The following is a 13,575-nucleotide window of genomic DNA, read 5'->3' as shown; positions in this document are numbered from 1 at the left end:
CCAGTACACAAAGAATAGCAACACTTCCTATTGTATTTGGGTAGCAAGATACGGGTCTTGCCTCGGCAATTAGTTGCAAAAGACTACCAGGGGAGGCAGCTGGATCTCATTCTACATGTTGTTACAACACACCAGCAGTGCAAAGACAATAGGCAGCAACTTCCAACAGCTGAAGAAATAACAGCAACACACAAGAACATCATCTCTGAGTGTCCTGTAATTACTGCCCATGGCAAGGAACGGCATGCAAGTAATTTGCTGGAAAGCACAAAGGTATACATGCAAAGTGCATCACCAAGGTACTGGGGTACTATACTGAGTCTCCAAGGTCCACATAACATCAATCTCAGGCACCAGACTTACTCACTTTTGTCTCTAGCATTAGTCCATTTTATAGTTAACCTCCCAGTAAAAGTATCTGGTACTCTACATGCCTCAGTGATGAATGCATCACATTTGTAAACAAATGAAAGCTTTAAACTTCTAAGGACACAAGTGAGACAGAAATAGAGACAGTTATTAAAACATATTTAAGTCCTATTTTTGCTAGATTGAATGATAACACTTGTGAAAATATAAATGCCTTGACAGGGATGGAGAAATATAATTCAAAATAAAGAAAACATGCATTAGAAGTGGCCTAAAATGATAGATAGTGATATCATTATATCAACCTGAAAGACTGAAAAAGGGTAGCTCAGCTTTAACTCTTAGAGATGATTAGCTGTAAGGGAAACTATGCATTCTAAAATTTTGTGGCTGTGGAAACAGCTCTGGTATTTTCACCCAGTGTGACTGTTTCCCTGGCAGCATCACTCTCTAGCATGCTGGGCAGATGAAAGTGTTCCTAGGAGTTAAGTGTCTGTCTGCTCGGCTAGCAGAGTCTGATCTGATTACACGTTTGAGGAGCTCTTCTACAATCACTAATCTGTAAAGTCTCTCCCATGGCTCAGACAACAGAAAATTATACACTGGTGACTCTTGGTACACCAGGAAAACACTTGCAAAATTTCATCAGTTACTTCAGCATCCCTGAGGGAATTAATCGGAGCAAAATAAAAGGACATAAGGGGTACCCATTAGTGGAGTGAAAGAAATCTCAAAACCTTCACTAACAATGTTCTCTACTTCCACTCACATGCTGCAACTCGAACTCGTCTCATTTCTCCTTGGCCGTCAAATTTCCCAACCTGTGACGACTTCAGTTCACTTACAACTACTATTTCAAAAGCTAGGGAAAGGAATATGTATATATACCTATATCTTGCAGCTTTTTTTTTCATGCAACAAACTTCCCTTGCTCTGCAAGATGCAGTACTACTTCAGAGCTCTTCCGTCCCTCTTCTTTCATTTGTGCCTTAGCTTTAGTGATAGCATTAACTTCAGAGACAACGTCTATATAACGAGGTATCTCAGAAGGGTTATCTAAATACTGCCCCATAGACTACTCCAAATAGTTCTTAAATCAAGGTATTTTACTTATTTCAAATATTAGCAACAACTTGAGTTTTCCAAGAAAGGTGCAAAAGCTTACATTTGGCCCACCTCCATGCATCTTCAAAGCCCTCACTGTAGCAACAAGGACAACCACACTGGGAACCAAGCCAGACGCTCTGCATTTGATGTTGAAGAATTTCTCCATTCCAATGTCAGCACCAAAGCCAGCTTCAGTTACTGTTAAACATAAAAAAAACAGAACAAAACCACACATTAAACATGTTTTTGGTTAAACACTGGGGGATATTTCTACTTTAGCATACAGTGCTCTTAAATACACACTAGTACTCCGTTTTGAATGAACTTTCAAATAGAGGTCTATTTACATTACTGAGTCTGATTAAAAACCTATTCCCAACTCAGAAATAAATTCTCTTATTCTTGATATGTACAATATGCCATCAAAGGTAGTTACATGGGGGGAAAAAACCAAGCAATCTAAATTACTTTGAACCAAAGTAGTTAAAAAATATCTAGTCTTCTAAAATCAATGCTTCTGTGCAATTATGGGTAAAATGATTGCAAATTCTGACAGATATAAGACTTTCCTATATTATTCCTCCTCCTATGATTTTACTCAAAATGTGCTTTCATCACAACTAATGGACCTAAATTCTTCTAGCTTTGCAGAACTTCTGGTGATCTCTTGCTTTTGTGGAGAGGATGTTTAGTTATAAACACAAACCAGCAGTTACCGTCATATCTCAGTGTTGAATATGCTCTTAAATAGCAAATTTAATAATGGGATTTTGCACCAAAGAAGTCAGACATGAATGTAACATGACTTAAGAGAAAAATCTGTGCAGAATTAGGATACACCTGGCAAAGTATTTTTAGTGGAGCTACAAATAAAAAGAAGATAATCCGTATTAAATGGTATCAGTCTCTTCAGAGCGAATTTGTCCTGATTTGTAGAAATTATTTCAATTGCTTCTTTTAAAATCCAAGTTATTTCTTTATAATAGACAAAGACAAGCACACAGCAAATAAAAAATTTAAGGGATTAAATCTCCTGTTGGTTGAAAATTTGCTGATGCAACATTTTCCCACCAGAACACACTAAAGAGCTGGGCTCAATGAATGCCTCTGAAAGATGTGAAGGGACTTTCAGGCAGACAAGTCAGGGCAGGAAAATAGTTTGCTCCAGAGGCTTCTGGACCTGACTCCAAGCAGGGCTGGTAACATGTTCTCATAACCCAAAACAACTTGTAAAAACCTGTAAATTCCCTTTTCTTTCCCTCTTGCCAGCAGTTTTGTCTCTCATACTTAGGAGGGGAAGGGACCACAAACAGCTGATTGAACGTTTCAGGGTTGGCAACCTGCAGCAGGGTCAAGGAGGAGGTACAGATCTGCTCTGTTGCTGTGACAAAAAGTATCTCACTGTTGGCAGCCGATGCACTTTAGGAAGTCCCAGCCTTTGTGCATTTGTCCTAACCCCACTGGTCCTTTTCCACCTCTTCTTCGTTTTGCACAGGCTGAAACAATTGCTTGGATCTGCTCTGAGGGAGGAAATGGCTGCTGGGGCTGGGAGAGGCAGCAAGTAGTAGCAAACAAGAGGGTGGGCCTGCGGTGGGGAACAGGGACCTCTTGAAATAGTAACATGGCAAGTGTCATGATTAACATTCTCCTCAATCATTGTAATAAGTAAATCATCTTTTTCTAAATAGCCCTGAGAAAAACAGACACACCAAACATGGGGGGAAAAAAAAAAGAAAGGAAATATGTTTACACAAATGCAGTAATTCATAGGAGCAAAGCTAATGTCAGGATAAGTCACATTAAAAGCAAAGCCAGGGATCACATTTCTGCTTTCCAGTAACCCTCATTCTTCTTCTTCAGTCTCTTATGTGGCATAGGGTGATTAATGAGAGCCCTGAATTAGGAATATATAACCACGATCAATCTTTAATATAAACAACAGATAAACTACCAAGTGCTTGAGAGGGTGGGAAAATAATTTGTCTCTTACAGAGGTTGCCAGCACATATACATAGCAGTCTCCTAACATTTCCAAACAAAGTTTCCAGGGAGTTAATCCATTTCATGCCAAGCCTTTTCAAGGGTCAGTTTCCCTTTGAGAAAGGGGGGATTGCAAGTCTGCCTTTCAGTGGGAGAAAAGCAGAGACGTCAGCCTTCCACAGCAACTGCTTGCACAGCAAGCCACCCTTCGGGCAGTCCAAGCAGCCAGCGCAGTGCATGTTCCTCTATTCTTTGCAATCTTTCCTTTGATATGGAGGGCAAAATTCGCATTTGCCTAAACAACCCAAAGAGTGTATCAGAGTTCACCAGAGTGACTGCTACAACACGGAGAACGGGATTTTTGGAAGTGGAGGAAAGGGAGACGAACATCAGTTCTCATCAGCTTTCTCCAGTGTGTGGAAGGAAACAGGATGCAGTAGAAAAGCTGCCTGGATGAAAGTTGCAACTCCATTTTATTTTCTCTAAGGAATAGTAAGAAGATAGAATAACATGCCAAGCTCTTATACTTTAAAATCTTTGTGCTGAAACACTTAATACAATTACTTTCAGATTGTTTCCTGCTTTCAAATGAAAGCATCAATGAAAAGCACAGACTACGAATGGGAAGTTTCAAACTACTCTACATTTAGTGATCATGAGATAAACCAGCTAATCACTTTAAATGTAACAACAGAAATTGAAAGTAGTACGTGGTGAGCTAATCACTTTACATGTAACAACAGAAAATTAAAGTAAAACATGGGTCCATTTATTTTGATAATAATTTCTCATACATAGTTTGTTAATAGAAGAGAATTACAGACTACAGGTGAACTCACTTAAATTTTGGGCAACAAACATCTACTTAAGTAGTGTGGTCTGATGTATTTCAACTGAAGAACAGTTTATGACACAAGCACTACTACCTGCCTATACATTTTTGCCCAGCTTCAGCTCCCCTCCCTGGATGCCTGTTTATCTCGTGCCCCGCTAAGTGACCATTTCCCAGCCCCATGAATCATGGCTATGTGGGATGCTGCCCTGAAAGCAGGTAGGCGGTTTGTAATAGGTACCAGCATGGTGTTAACTGCTTGCTTTGATTTCCAGGCCACAAACACAGTTCTAATGCAGTTTTAATGAAAGTGAAGAGGTAAATGATCTGCCTTCAGCAAGCTCACAGAAAACACACAGGTATTTGCACTTCCAGTCTGAGAACACAACTCCATGGCAAACATATACTGACCTAGATCAGTGTTATTACAGTCCCCGGCCTTGATCTGCATTCTGGATCCCCTCCTTGCACCGACAAGACTCAAGAAGTGCTAAAAGATTATCTCCTGGGTGCAATTTTCAGTCAGTACAGTTCTCTGGACTCTCACTGTGTGGTTGTATAAAGTGCAAAACCTAAAGTGCAAACCCGTTGTTTGATTTTATGCTTCAGTTTTAGAGCCTAAGCATAATAAAGAACATTGGAATGAGGACTAAAAATTTAAATTTCACGTATCAGAAGTGCACTACCATTACATTACTGTTAAGAGTGGGCTATAGGCCAAGTCTAGCAATTAATTCACACATATATATATCAGAACTAAACTGCATCAAAGTGCTCAAGTAAGGTCACATAGTTTGTTCTCCTAAAATATCCACATGAACGTGACCGAGAGCAGCTCATTCTAACACATCAGGGTAACTGCAGTATCTTGGTTCAAAAAGCCAGTAGACAAAACACAACACACAGGTCTTCCTAGAGATCATTTATGTAATACCTACTTCACTCACTCCTGCTACCAAAATCATCCATAAACCATGGTTTTCATTCAGAGCAAGAATCCAAAATATCAAAATTAGGTACAAAAGGGGAAGGAGAAGCCTGTAGGGGTGAAACTAGGCAACAGAAATAAGTCTGTCAGATGGTGTAAAGTCAGAACAAACTCTTCACTGGGGTCTGTAATTCTACTTCAGGGTTCAGGCAAATGAACAAATCACTCTGATGATTTTGTTTCTTGTTTATAATTATCATAACCTCCTTCATGTAATTACTGCCTTACCAAGGACATCTGGGAATCACCTACATGTGACAATAGATTAAATATACAGTGTCGCGTGTTAAGCAGCTAATCAGATTTCACCGTCATTCTTAATACAAAATGTAATTTTTCTCCATCTAAAAATACATCTATCTCACTAAAGCTGCATAAAGTGGTTCCACATTAGTCTTACATTGATATAGTGCTTAAAAGCCTTACAGAAAGTGATGTTTAGAATATTTTTTAAAAAGCTATTTCACCCACAACTGAACTTCATGCTTACTGAGGGTAATTTCTAGTGAAAGTAGCTTTTCCCTAGTCAGCCCTTTGTATCAACAAATCAATGTCAAAATAAAGCATTTGTACTACAAAGGGCCAAGTCAGATGCACACACGAGGCGAAGCTTGAGGACGAATTGTGTGCCTGGATTCCTGAACAATGTAAAAGGAAATGGAAACTCTGAGCTGCAAGTTGCCATTTACTCCCCACATGTAAACATATCTGTTCTGGTGCAGCTGTCTGCTGGTAAACTCAGGAAAGGAAGAGTTCAAAGTCACAGAAGCACATGAACTGTGAACCTGGAACTGGAGATATGCTAGCTATAAAGTACTGATATGTTCTTTATTAAGTGAAAAATACCAAGGTGCACAATCGCCAAAATAAACCAGGATGATCAGTGATTTTTCTAACAGGATATCATATTTTTGTTAGTATAGCTAGGGATGAATAAGCCAGATGTTTGTCCATTTTGACTCTAGCAATTATTTGATGTGAACTTCCATTATTATGACTGATTCTGGAATGTAACAGATACTTTTTTCCCCGCTTCCCTCCCCTACCTACAGAGGGAGTTTTCCTGTTCATTTTTCTTTACACGCATTTTCAGATGTCATGGAACACAGGAACTGACTGCTACCACTGCTGAACACAAAGTCCAGCAGAAAATACACATGAATTTGTTAAGCCTGAACATTTTCTATGCCATGAAGAAAATACTTTGCACTGGTTGTCAAAATTTTATGTTGTTGTTGTGAGGTGTAGAAGAAAAGGTAATAGGAAAAATACTTGCCCCTAAGTTTAACAGACCATAAGCTAATTGGATGTAATGTGTACTTTCCACCCTTTGCTAAAGAAAGATGCCAGGGCAGTGTTTGCCACGCCAAGGTCTGGGCACTGGAGGTTTCTGATTGTTGACATACAATCCATGCTTTTGACTGAACCAGCAGATATGGCAATTCATTCTGCCTTCCTTCAAAGGAGTCTTATTATCTCCTTTGGCTGAGTCGCAGGCCTCCACTAACAGTCACTGCGTCCTGGCAGCAAGGGCTGCACAGGAAACTTGGCTCCCAGGAATACATTTAATTTAAGTGCTGATTCCCTTGGGACTCCATAACAAGCTATTTCAATATTTTCCTTAGAAACAATTATTTTTCCATAAGAAAGTAATTTTACCATTGAAATGCAGAGCAGCTTTAAATGAGAAACTAAAGGTTACCTCATAACCTCTCAGAGTTACTCACTTTTAAAATCAATTGCTGCTAACTTTCCAAGAGCATCCCATACACTAAACAAAAGAATAGGCACAATGACTCATATAGACTATTCCCACACTATAGACAAAAAAGAATTGCAGAAAGTTCATTTATTTACTACAAGCCAGACAGGTAAAGAAAACCCTTAAATCTCAATCCTCTGACGATCAAGGACACAATTTCTCTTTGTGGGTGTTAAAGGCCTGTTTATGTATGTATGCTGCAGATGTTGGTTTTTAAATTCAGGGTGGGAATCAAACTGGAAACTCCAGGAGCTGACAGGGGTAGCACTGTGTGACAGAAAGCATGCTCTGCACATCTCCACAGCTCTGCTTGCCTCCCCGTCTTGAAAATATACAGAAATGCAACTGCAGTGATTCCTGCCTCCAAACCACCAATTTAGGGCATGGTTTTCCACTGTGGCTGAATCAAATGAGCACCCAGCCTTGCTGAAAGGGTAATCCCTGTTCATTTTTCTGTCTTCTATCTTTCTCTCCTGCTCTGTCCCTGCTGCCTTTTCTGGCATTCATTTAATTGGAAGGTAAATTGTTGGAATTTGCTGAACAGAAAGTGAAAACATACAAAAACAGAGAAAAAAAAAAACCAACAAAAAACTGTAATTTTTTCCACTGGGCTATATTTGAATTAGTTGAAGTAAGACCAGAGAAGTGTCTGAACGTGTTCAAACAAGCAGCAGAAGCAAGGGAAGGAAGGAAGATACATTTCAGCAGTGGAAAACTTAATTCTTTCCTAGCCACCTTGTCAAACCATATTTGGATATTCAAATGTAAAATCTGACATTTTCTTGCAGTTCACTAGTAATGAGCTCATTATTTAGATTTATTACTAGAGATTAAAAAACAGAAGATGTCTTACAAGCCACAAACGATTCATTCTAATAGAAATTAAGTGAGCCGAATTTGGTTTCATGGGCTACACGTTTCTTTGAAACCCTCTGATAAACCTGCTGGGTTTTGCAGTCACCCTCTCTTAATTTCTGTGTCCTATAATCATGTAAAGACTCGCAACTCATAGGCTAAGTGTTGGGCCCTGACATGAATTGTAATGAATAGCTGAATACACTAACCAAATATACACAGCCCCTCTTTTGTAACCTCCTTCTCTTATAACATTAACCAGAAAAATTCAAACAAAAGAGCTGTGAATTTTTGGTTGCATCCTTTCACCACTCATAGCACATTTTCTCTGAGGTAACAGAGTAACATTTGCTCATAAGACAGATGACCACGTTTGGAGCACAATTAATGGCACAGGAATAAGGCAATTACATTACATACTTTAAAGATCACCATGGCCTTTGGCAAAAGAATTATTAGTCTTCTGGTAATTACAAAATTAAAACCTCACCACTTTTTTATTTGGAGTTGCGTGGAAGGAATAATTAACAGCAGCACTGATGGATCTTCACTTAAGGCTATTCTTCTGCAGTTCTGCAAGGAGTGTATTAACTTATGGTACCCACAGTATCCCCCTAAGAGCTTAAAATAAATTTCATCACACTTAAACCATGTTTCTCAACCCATATCTCACTACCAAACTTCCATTTACCTTCACTTTTAAAAGATCCGGTTGGCTGACACTCCTGCCACCAATGTGTCTTTCATCAAAGGGAAACTGCCTTCTGTTGAGCTCTCAGGTTTTGGGTCCTTCTACACTCCCCTTGAAAAAGCTATTGAAAATGGACTTTGAACATGCTTTGAGAATTCATGTTACAAGCATCTGGAAAACACTAACTTCAAGGGGCAGGCAGAGAGCCTGAAAATTTCTTGCCTGGAAAAGTTCTAAGCATTTCATCAAACGGTCATGAAGCGATGCCTGCTTTAGCACCAATACTGCACCGTTCTGTGAAAAAGGAAAGAAGGGATGCAAAGAACCCTATTCTTGAGACAAACCACCACTGGGTGAAGACAAACCACCCTGGAAGAAGACAAACTTTCTGAAGAGCAGCAGAAATACAATCGGGCAATGAGTGATGATACAGGTAGTGAATGAGGAATACACAATTTTTGCAGCCAGACAAGCTACCATCAGAGCCTATCTCAACTCAGAGACAAAATCCATTTAAGCAGCACCTCTCACCACAAGCCGGCTTGTGGATGCTCTGGCATGCCTTCGGACGGTCATGGCTGGGAGAGCAGGAGAGCCCAGGGAATCACTCTGCCAGCCGCCCAAGCTCCTCCTCGTTCTCATCACAGAACAAAAGCATCTGTGCACAGACAGCAGAAGAGTGGTGTCGGCCGAGGCTGCGGCGAATGCCACACAACAAAGGGCCGCTGAATCACGATGATCAATGCTCCTGTCACTTGCGCAATCACCCGAGGCACGCCAGGCACGGAGTCATCCATCACTGCCGTGTGAGCCCACCCCACAGTGCATGCAGCTATTCGCCCTGGGCAGCCGCCCTGGTACAGCTCCCCCCGACTCTGCACCAGGCACATGGAGAAGCATTCTCCACTCTGCCCTTCTAAAATTCCGGGGAGCACTTGCTTATTATGATAACGATTTTGTCCATGACTTAGGCACTGTCTTTTCCGTGTACACATGTAGGAAACCCTTCTCCTAGAAGGACAAACAGGTTCTGTTTTATTTCATTCCACTTAAGTCTTTGCTAGGAGACAGAATTCCTTCCTTTCATGATTGGCCTGGGAGAGGACACCAACACTATTCTTGACAGCACAACTACATGTCTTAGAAATTCATGTAAAAGGGCATTGCCTGTTATGTATCCCCAGGAAGAAGAGTATTCCCCTGCATTAGCAGTTTGTCTTGATGCAAAAATGGCCGAGTGAAACATCTGATGCAAACAAGACCATCCCAAGAGCTTTGCTGGAGAGCTCTGTGAGAGTGGAAATTACACAGACTGCAATTCGTGTATCAAATGCACACAAAATTTAAGATATCAGTAAACAGAAAGACGTTCCATGGGGACAGGGAACGCCAGCTACTGTTAGTAGCATTTTAAGAGACAGGAAATAATGCCTAGGAGAGAGAACGTGCAGCATAAGCCACAGAAGAGCAGAGGAGGGTAAAAGAAGCAGGCAGGTAAAGCCCACTGTGCTGCAAGACTTCGTGAGATAGCCACATACACGGAGAAATGCAGCAGAAGCAACTTCGGAAATCATGGAAGATTTTCAGATGGAAGCTCTCCAATACCTTTTGCAGGTAGGCGTTAGTTTGGTTGTAATCACCTGTATTTTTAAAATAAAATATACAAAACTGTTATTTGAACGTCTACTCAAAGTGTAAGATTGGTGATCTGTGACAAACTTATTAATATGTATTTACTGTTTTCCCTATAGTTTTTTTGATAAGAAAAAAGAATTCAACTGGTTAAAATTGCTGTGGAAAATAACTGTGTCTGTTAAATGATATGATGTCACGTGTAATTTATCTTACAGAAAGAATTACAAGCTGCGGAGAGAGAAGGTACTAAGGTCACATGCCAACAAATCCTAAGTTCTTACATGGAATTCCCAATTAAAAATGCAGTCAAAACCAAAATCAAACCAAACCATACTTCAGCTGGTGTACAAGACAAATCCTTTCAACTACTCATGGCTAAACCAATTCTTTAATGCCTATTGTGAATTTATCCACTTAACCACAATTCATGTAATCAGGGTAAGACAATTGCCATTGCAAACTACCCATTACCATTTCTGAAATATTTCGACATTATTAGCTGATCCCTCCTTACTATGGGTTATAAATTATTAACTTTTTTTTTCAGTTCCTCTTCATAATTGCCCATCATCTTGTCATCTCAGCTACTCTATCATCCTTTAGCCCTCCCCCACATTTTTGTGCTTTCTTGCTCCTTGTGCAGTGAAGAACCCCAAAACGTATACCGAATTCCTAATTGGCTTCTGGAAAGGCTGAACCTGCAACCCTTGATTTATGAAGCTGTTACTCAGTCTCTTGGGAGCTCTGTTTGAGATGCAGTAGATGGAGGCAGCACAAAGATACCGTGTCCTCATGCATGTAAAGCATCTGCTTATCCCTGAAGCTTCATTCCCACTCAGAGCTTGCAGCCAGTGCCAAGCTGAAAATACATTAGAAGCATGTGCAGGTAGCAAAGTTGAAGAGCTTGATATTGTCAGCTTCAATAAAGCTGTCGGCACAGAAAGCCAAAGATAAAGGGACCAAAAAATAGGGCCACCATATAAAAAGACAGGCCATCCGAAATTTTAAAAAGGCTGTAACCTACATTTTTTCTTACTGTATCTGAATATAATCTGTTTTCTCAATCAAATCAGATTAATTAAACAGCAGATTCATAAAACTGCAAAAATTAAATTACAAGGTCAGAGCAGTAAACTGCCCCTGAGATACCATTTAGGATATTAATCTTTTCTTTTAATGTATTATTTTATAGAATCACAGAACACTTTCAAATATTATCAACATCTGACCTTCAAAAGCACTTTGGCTATTTGCCAATACACCACTCTTCCGATCATACTGGCCATACATAACCTAGCATTATTTGCAATCTCATTAAAACGTTTAAAAATGGTTTAGAAACAAATTTACATCCCTAGACATGAATTCTTGAACTTTTCTTTAAAGCTAATCCCATTAGGTGTTAAGATCAGATATGTAAACAAACATACTTTCTGTTTTTGAAGAGAAATAACTATTTCTCTGTAATTATTTTCTGTTAAAGTACCCAACATACAATAATACATAGAGTTTGTTGCTTGAAAACTAAAAAACCCAAACAAAACAACAATTCAAAGTTAGCATATTTTCAGAGAAATCACACTAGTTTTCTTTTATATTGCACTACCATAGAGTACTTCATCTCTGAGGCAAAACAAACCATCTGTAAATAAAAATATTTGGAACCCTTATCATTTGCATTTTTCTTCCAGGAACATCTAAAGATACGATCTTAACCTTTTCCCCAAACCATGTTATTTTAATTGGGCTGGTAGAGAGTGCAGCACACGATGAGAAGAAAACATATCAGAGTTCTGATCCCAAATAAGAAAATGTAACTTTAAACAATATTTTTTGAAACACCTGTTAACAGAGCTCTCAGTGTGTGTGAGCTTATGGAATACTAGCAGAAAACAGAAAATCAATTCTGCAAAATGTAAACTTGTACTAGAGGATATTAAAACTTTGCCTACTATAATTACCATAATCAAAAATGGAAATACATGTATTTATGTCCTTTCCATATTCCACATTTGTATTGACTTCTCTGGAGTCCTGACGAATTAAGTCAGCCATTCCAAAAGTAAATACACAAAGTAAATAAACAAACAAACATCGCCCCCTCCGTATGTGTACATTATTAACAATTTTAATTATAAAAGCTTTCAGAAAACAAAGCACTTGCAGATTAGAATGAGTCAGAAAATAAAAAGCAAACACTGGTTTCTCCAACATGATGTAAATATCTGAAGAAACCTAATTCTTATACAAGTAGTCCATAAAAAGAACAGTAGGTTTCAGTATCAAAAGGTCAGTAAACCAACCAAACAAAAGTGTAATAAAGAGCTAACATTTTCAACTGATATTAAAAAGAAACCATCCATTAAAATTAAAATTGAGCCTTTGAAATGGGACTTGAACTCTTTATGCATACTCTGCCCTGCTGACCCTTGCTAAAGGGTGCAAGTCAATATGAAATACTCACAAATGGAGAGGGGATGATGAATTTTCTGCCAAATAACCCTAAGCAAAAGTAACGCTGTTAGCTAGGGAGCCTGTTTTTATTTCCTTTGCCAAGTGATGAATTAAGAGAACTTCCTAGCATGCACGATGTTTTACTGTTTGCAATTTTTTTAACCCCTGGTTCTTTTCCTCTTATAAATGAAAACAATACAACCAGTAGGTAACAAGAGAACAAAAGGAACTGCTTCTTATGCATTGGGAGTTTTAAAACTAGGTAAGATTGCAAACTTGAGGAGGGAAGGGAAATAAACAGAAGTTGCAATGTCATCAGTTTCTACTCAGTAGAATGGTATTTTATTTATCAGGAACTGGGCAGTGCCTTTACTTTCTGTATGAATGACAGATCCTTCCTATCTATTTTTACCTCTGGGTAACTATCCTGAGACTGAGAATAATGGATAGCCCTTAACAGTTGTACACTCCATTTAGTTTATGAATATCACTGCCAGAGGAAAGAGTTGTGTTCATCTCTAACATGTTGCAGAAGAGGTCAGCATACAGGACATTAAAATACCACATTAGATTGTAAGTAAATTCCTGATGCATGTTTAAGTACTGGCAGCTGCCATGGCTCTACAAAAGCCCTGTTACCTTAAAGTTCTTGTTATAGCAGTGCTTGTCATCTCCCCACTTGGCTATGGTGAGACAGTTTTTGCCCCCAAGAAAGTCTGTAAACTGAAAAAACACATCAGGAAGAATGGGATTATATGTGCAGGCATAGAGGCTGAAATTACTTGCTCAAGGCCAGAAAGCCAGTCAAGGATGGAGGTAGGAATAAGATGTATGGCTCCTGTCAGGCACTGCAGCACCACAGCCACATGACAGACCAGGAGATCTCCATCAGAGACTGTGTG

General features: G+C 39.2%; 1 protein-coding gene across 1 annotated transcript in view; it reads right to left on the bottom strand.

Annotated features, from left to right (window-relative positions):
- The window catches only part of MTHFD1L (methylenetetrahydrofolate dehydrogenase (NADP+ dependent) 1 like), a 148,600-nt gene that overhangs the window by 64,094 nt on the left and 70,931 nt on the right, over positions 1–13,575 (bottom strand). Inside the window, exon 21 of the mRNA XM_032101848.1 lies at positions 1,535–1,674. Within this exon, the coding sequence (XP_031957739.1) occupies positions 1,535–1,674 (140 nt within the window). The remainder of the gene's footprint in view (positions 1–1,534; positions 1,675–13,575) is intronic.

The sequence above is a fragment of the Corvus moneduloides genome, chromosome 3 (assembly GCF_009650955.1).
Source record: "Corvus moneduloides isolate bCorMon1 chromosome 3, bCorMon1.pri, whole genome shotgun sequence".
In the NCBI taxonomy this organism is placed as follows: domain Eukaryota; kingdom Metazoa; phylum Chordata; class Aves; order Passeriformes; family Corvidae; genus Corvus; species Corvus moneduloides.
Note: the sequence above shows the minus strand (reverse complement) of the source record. Positions and strands in the feature narration are given on the sequence as shown.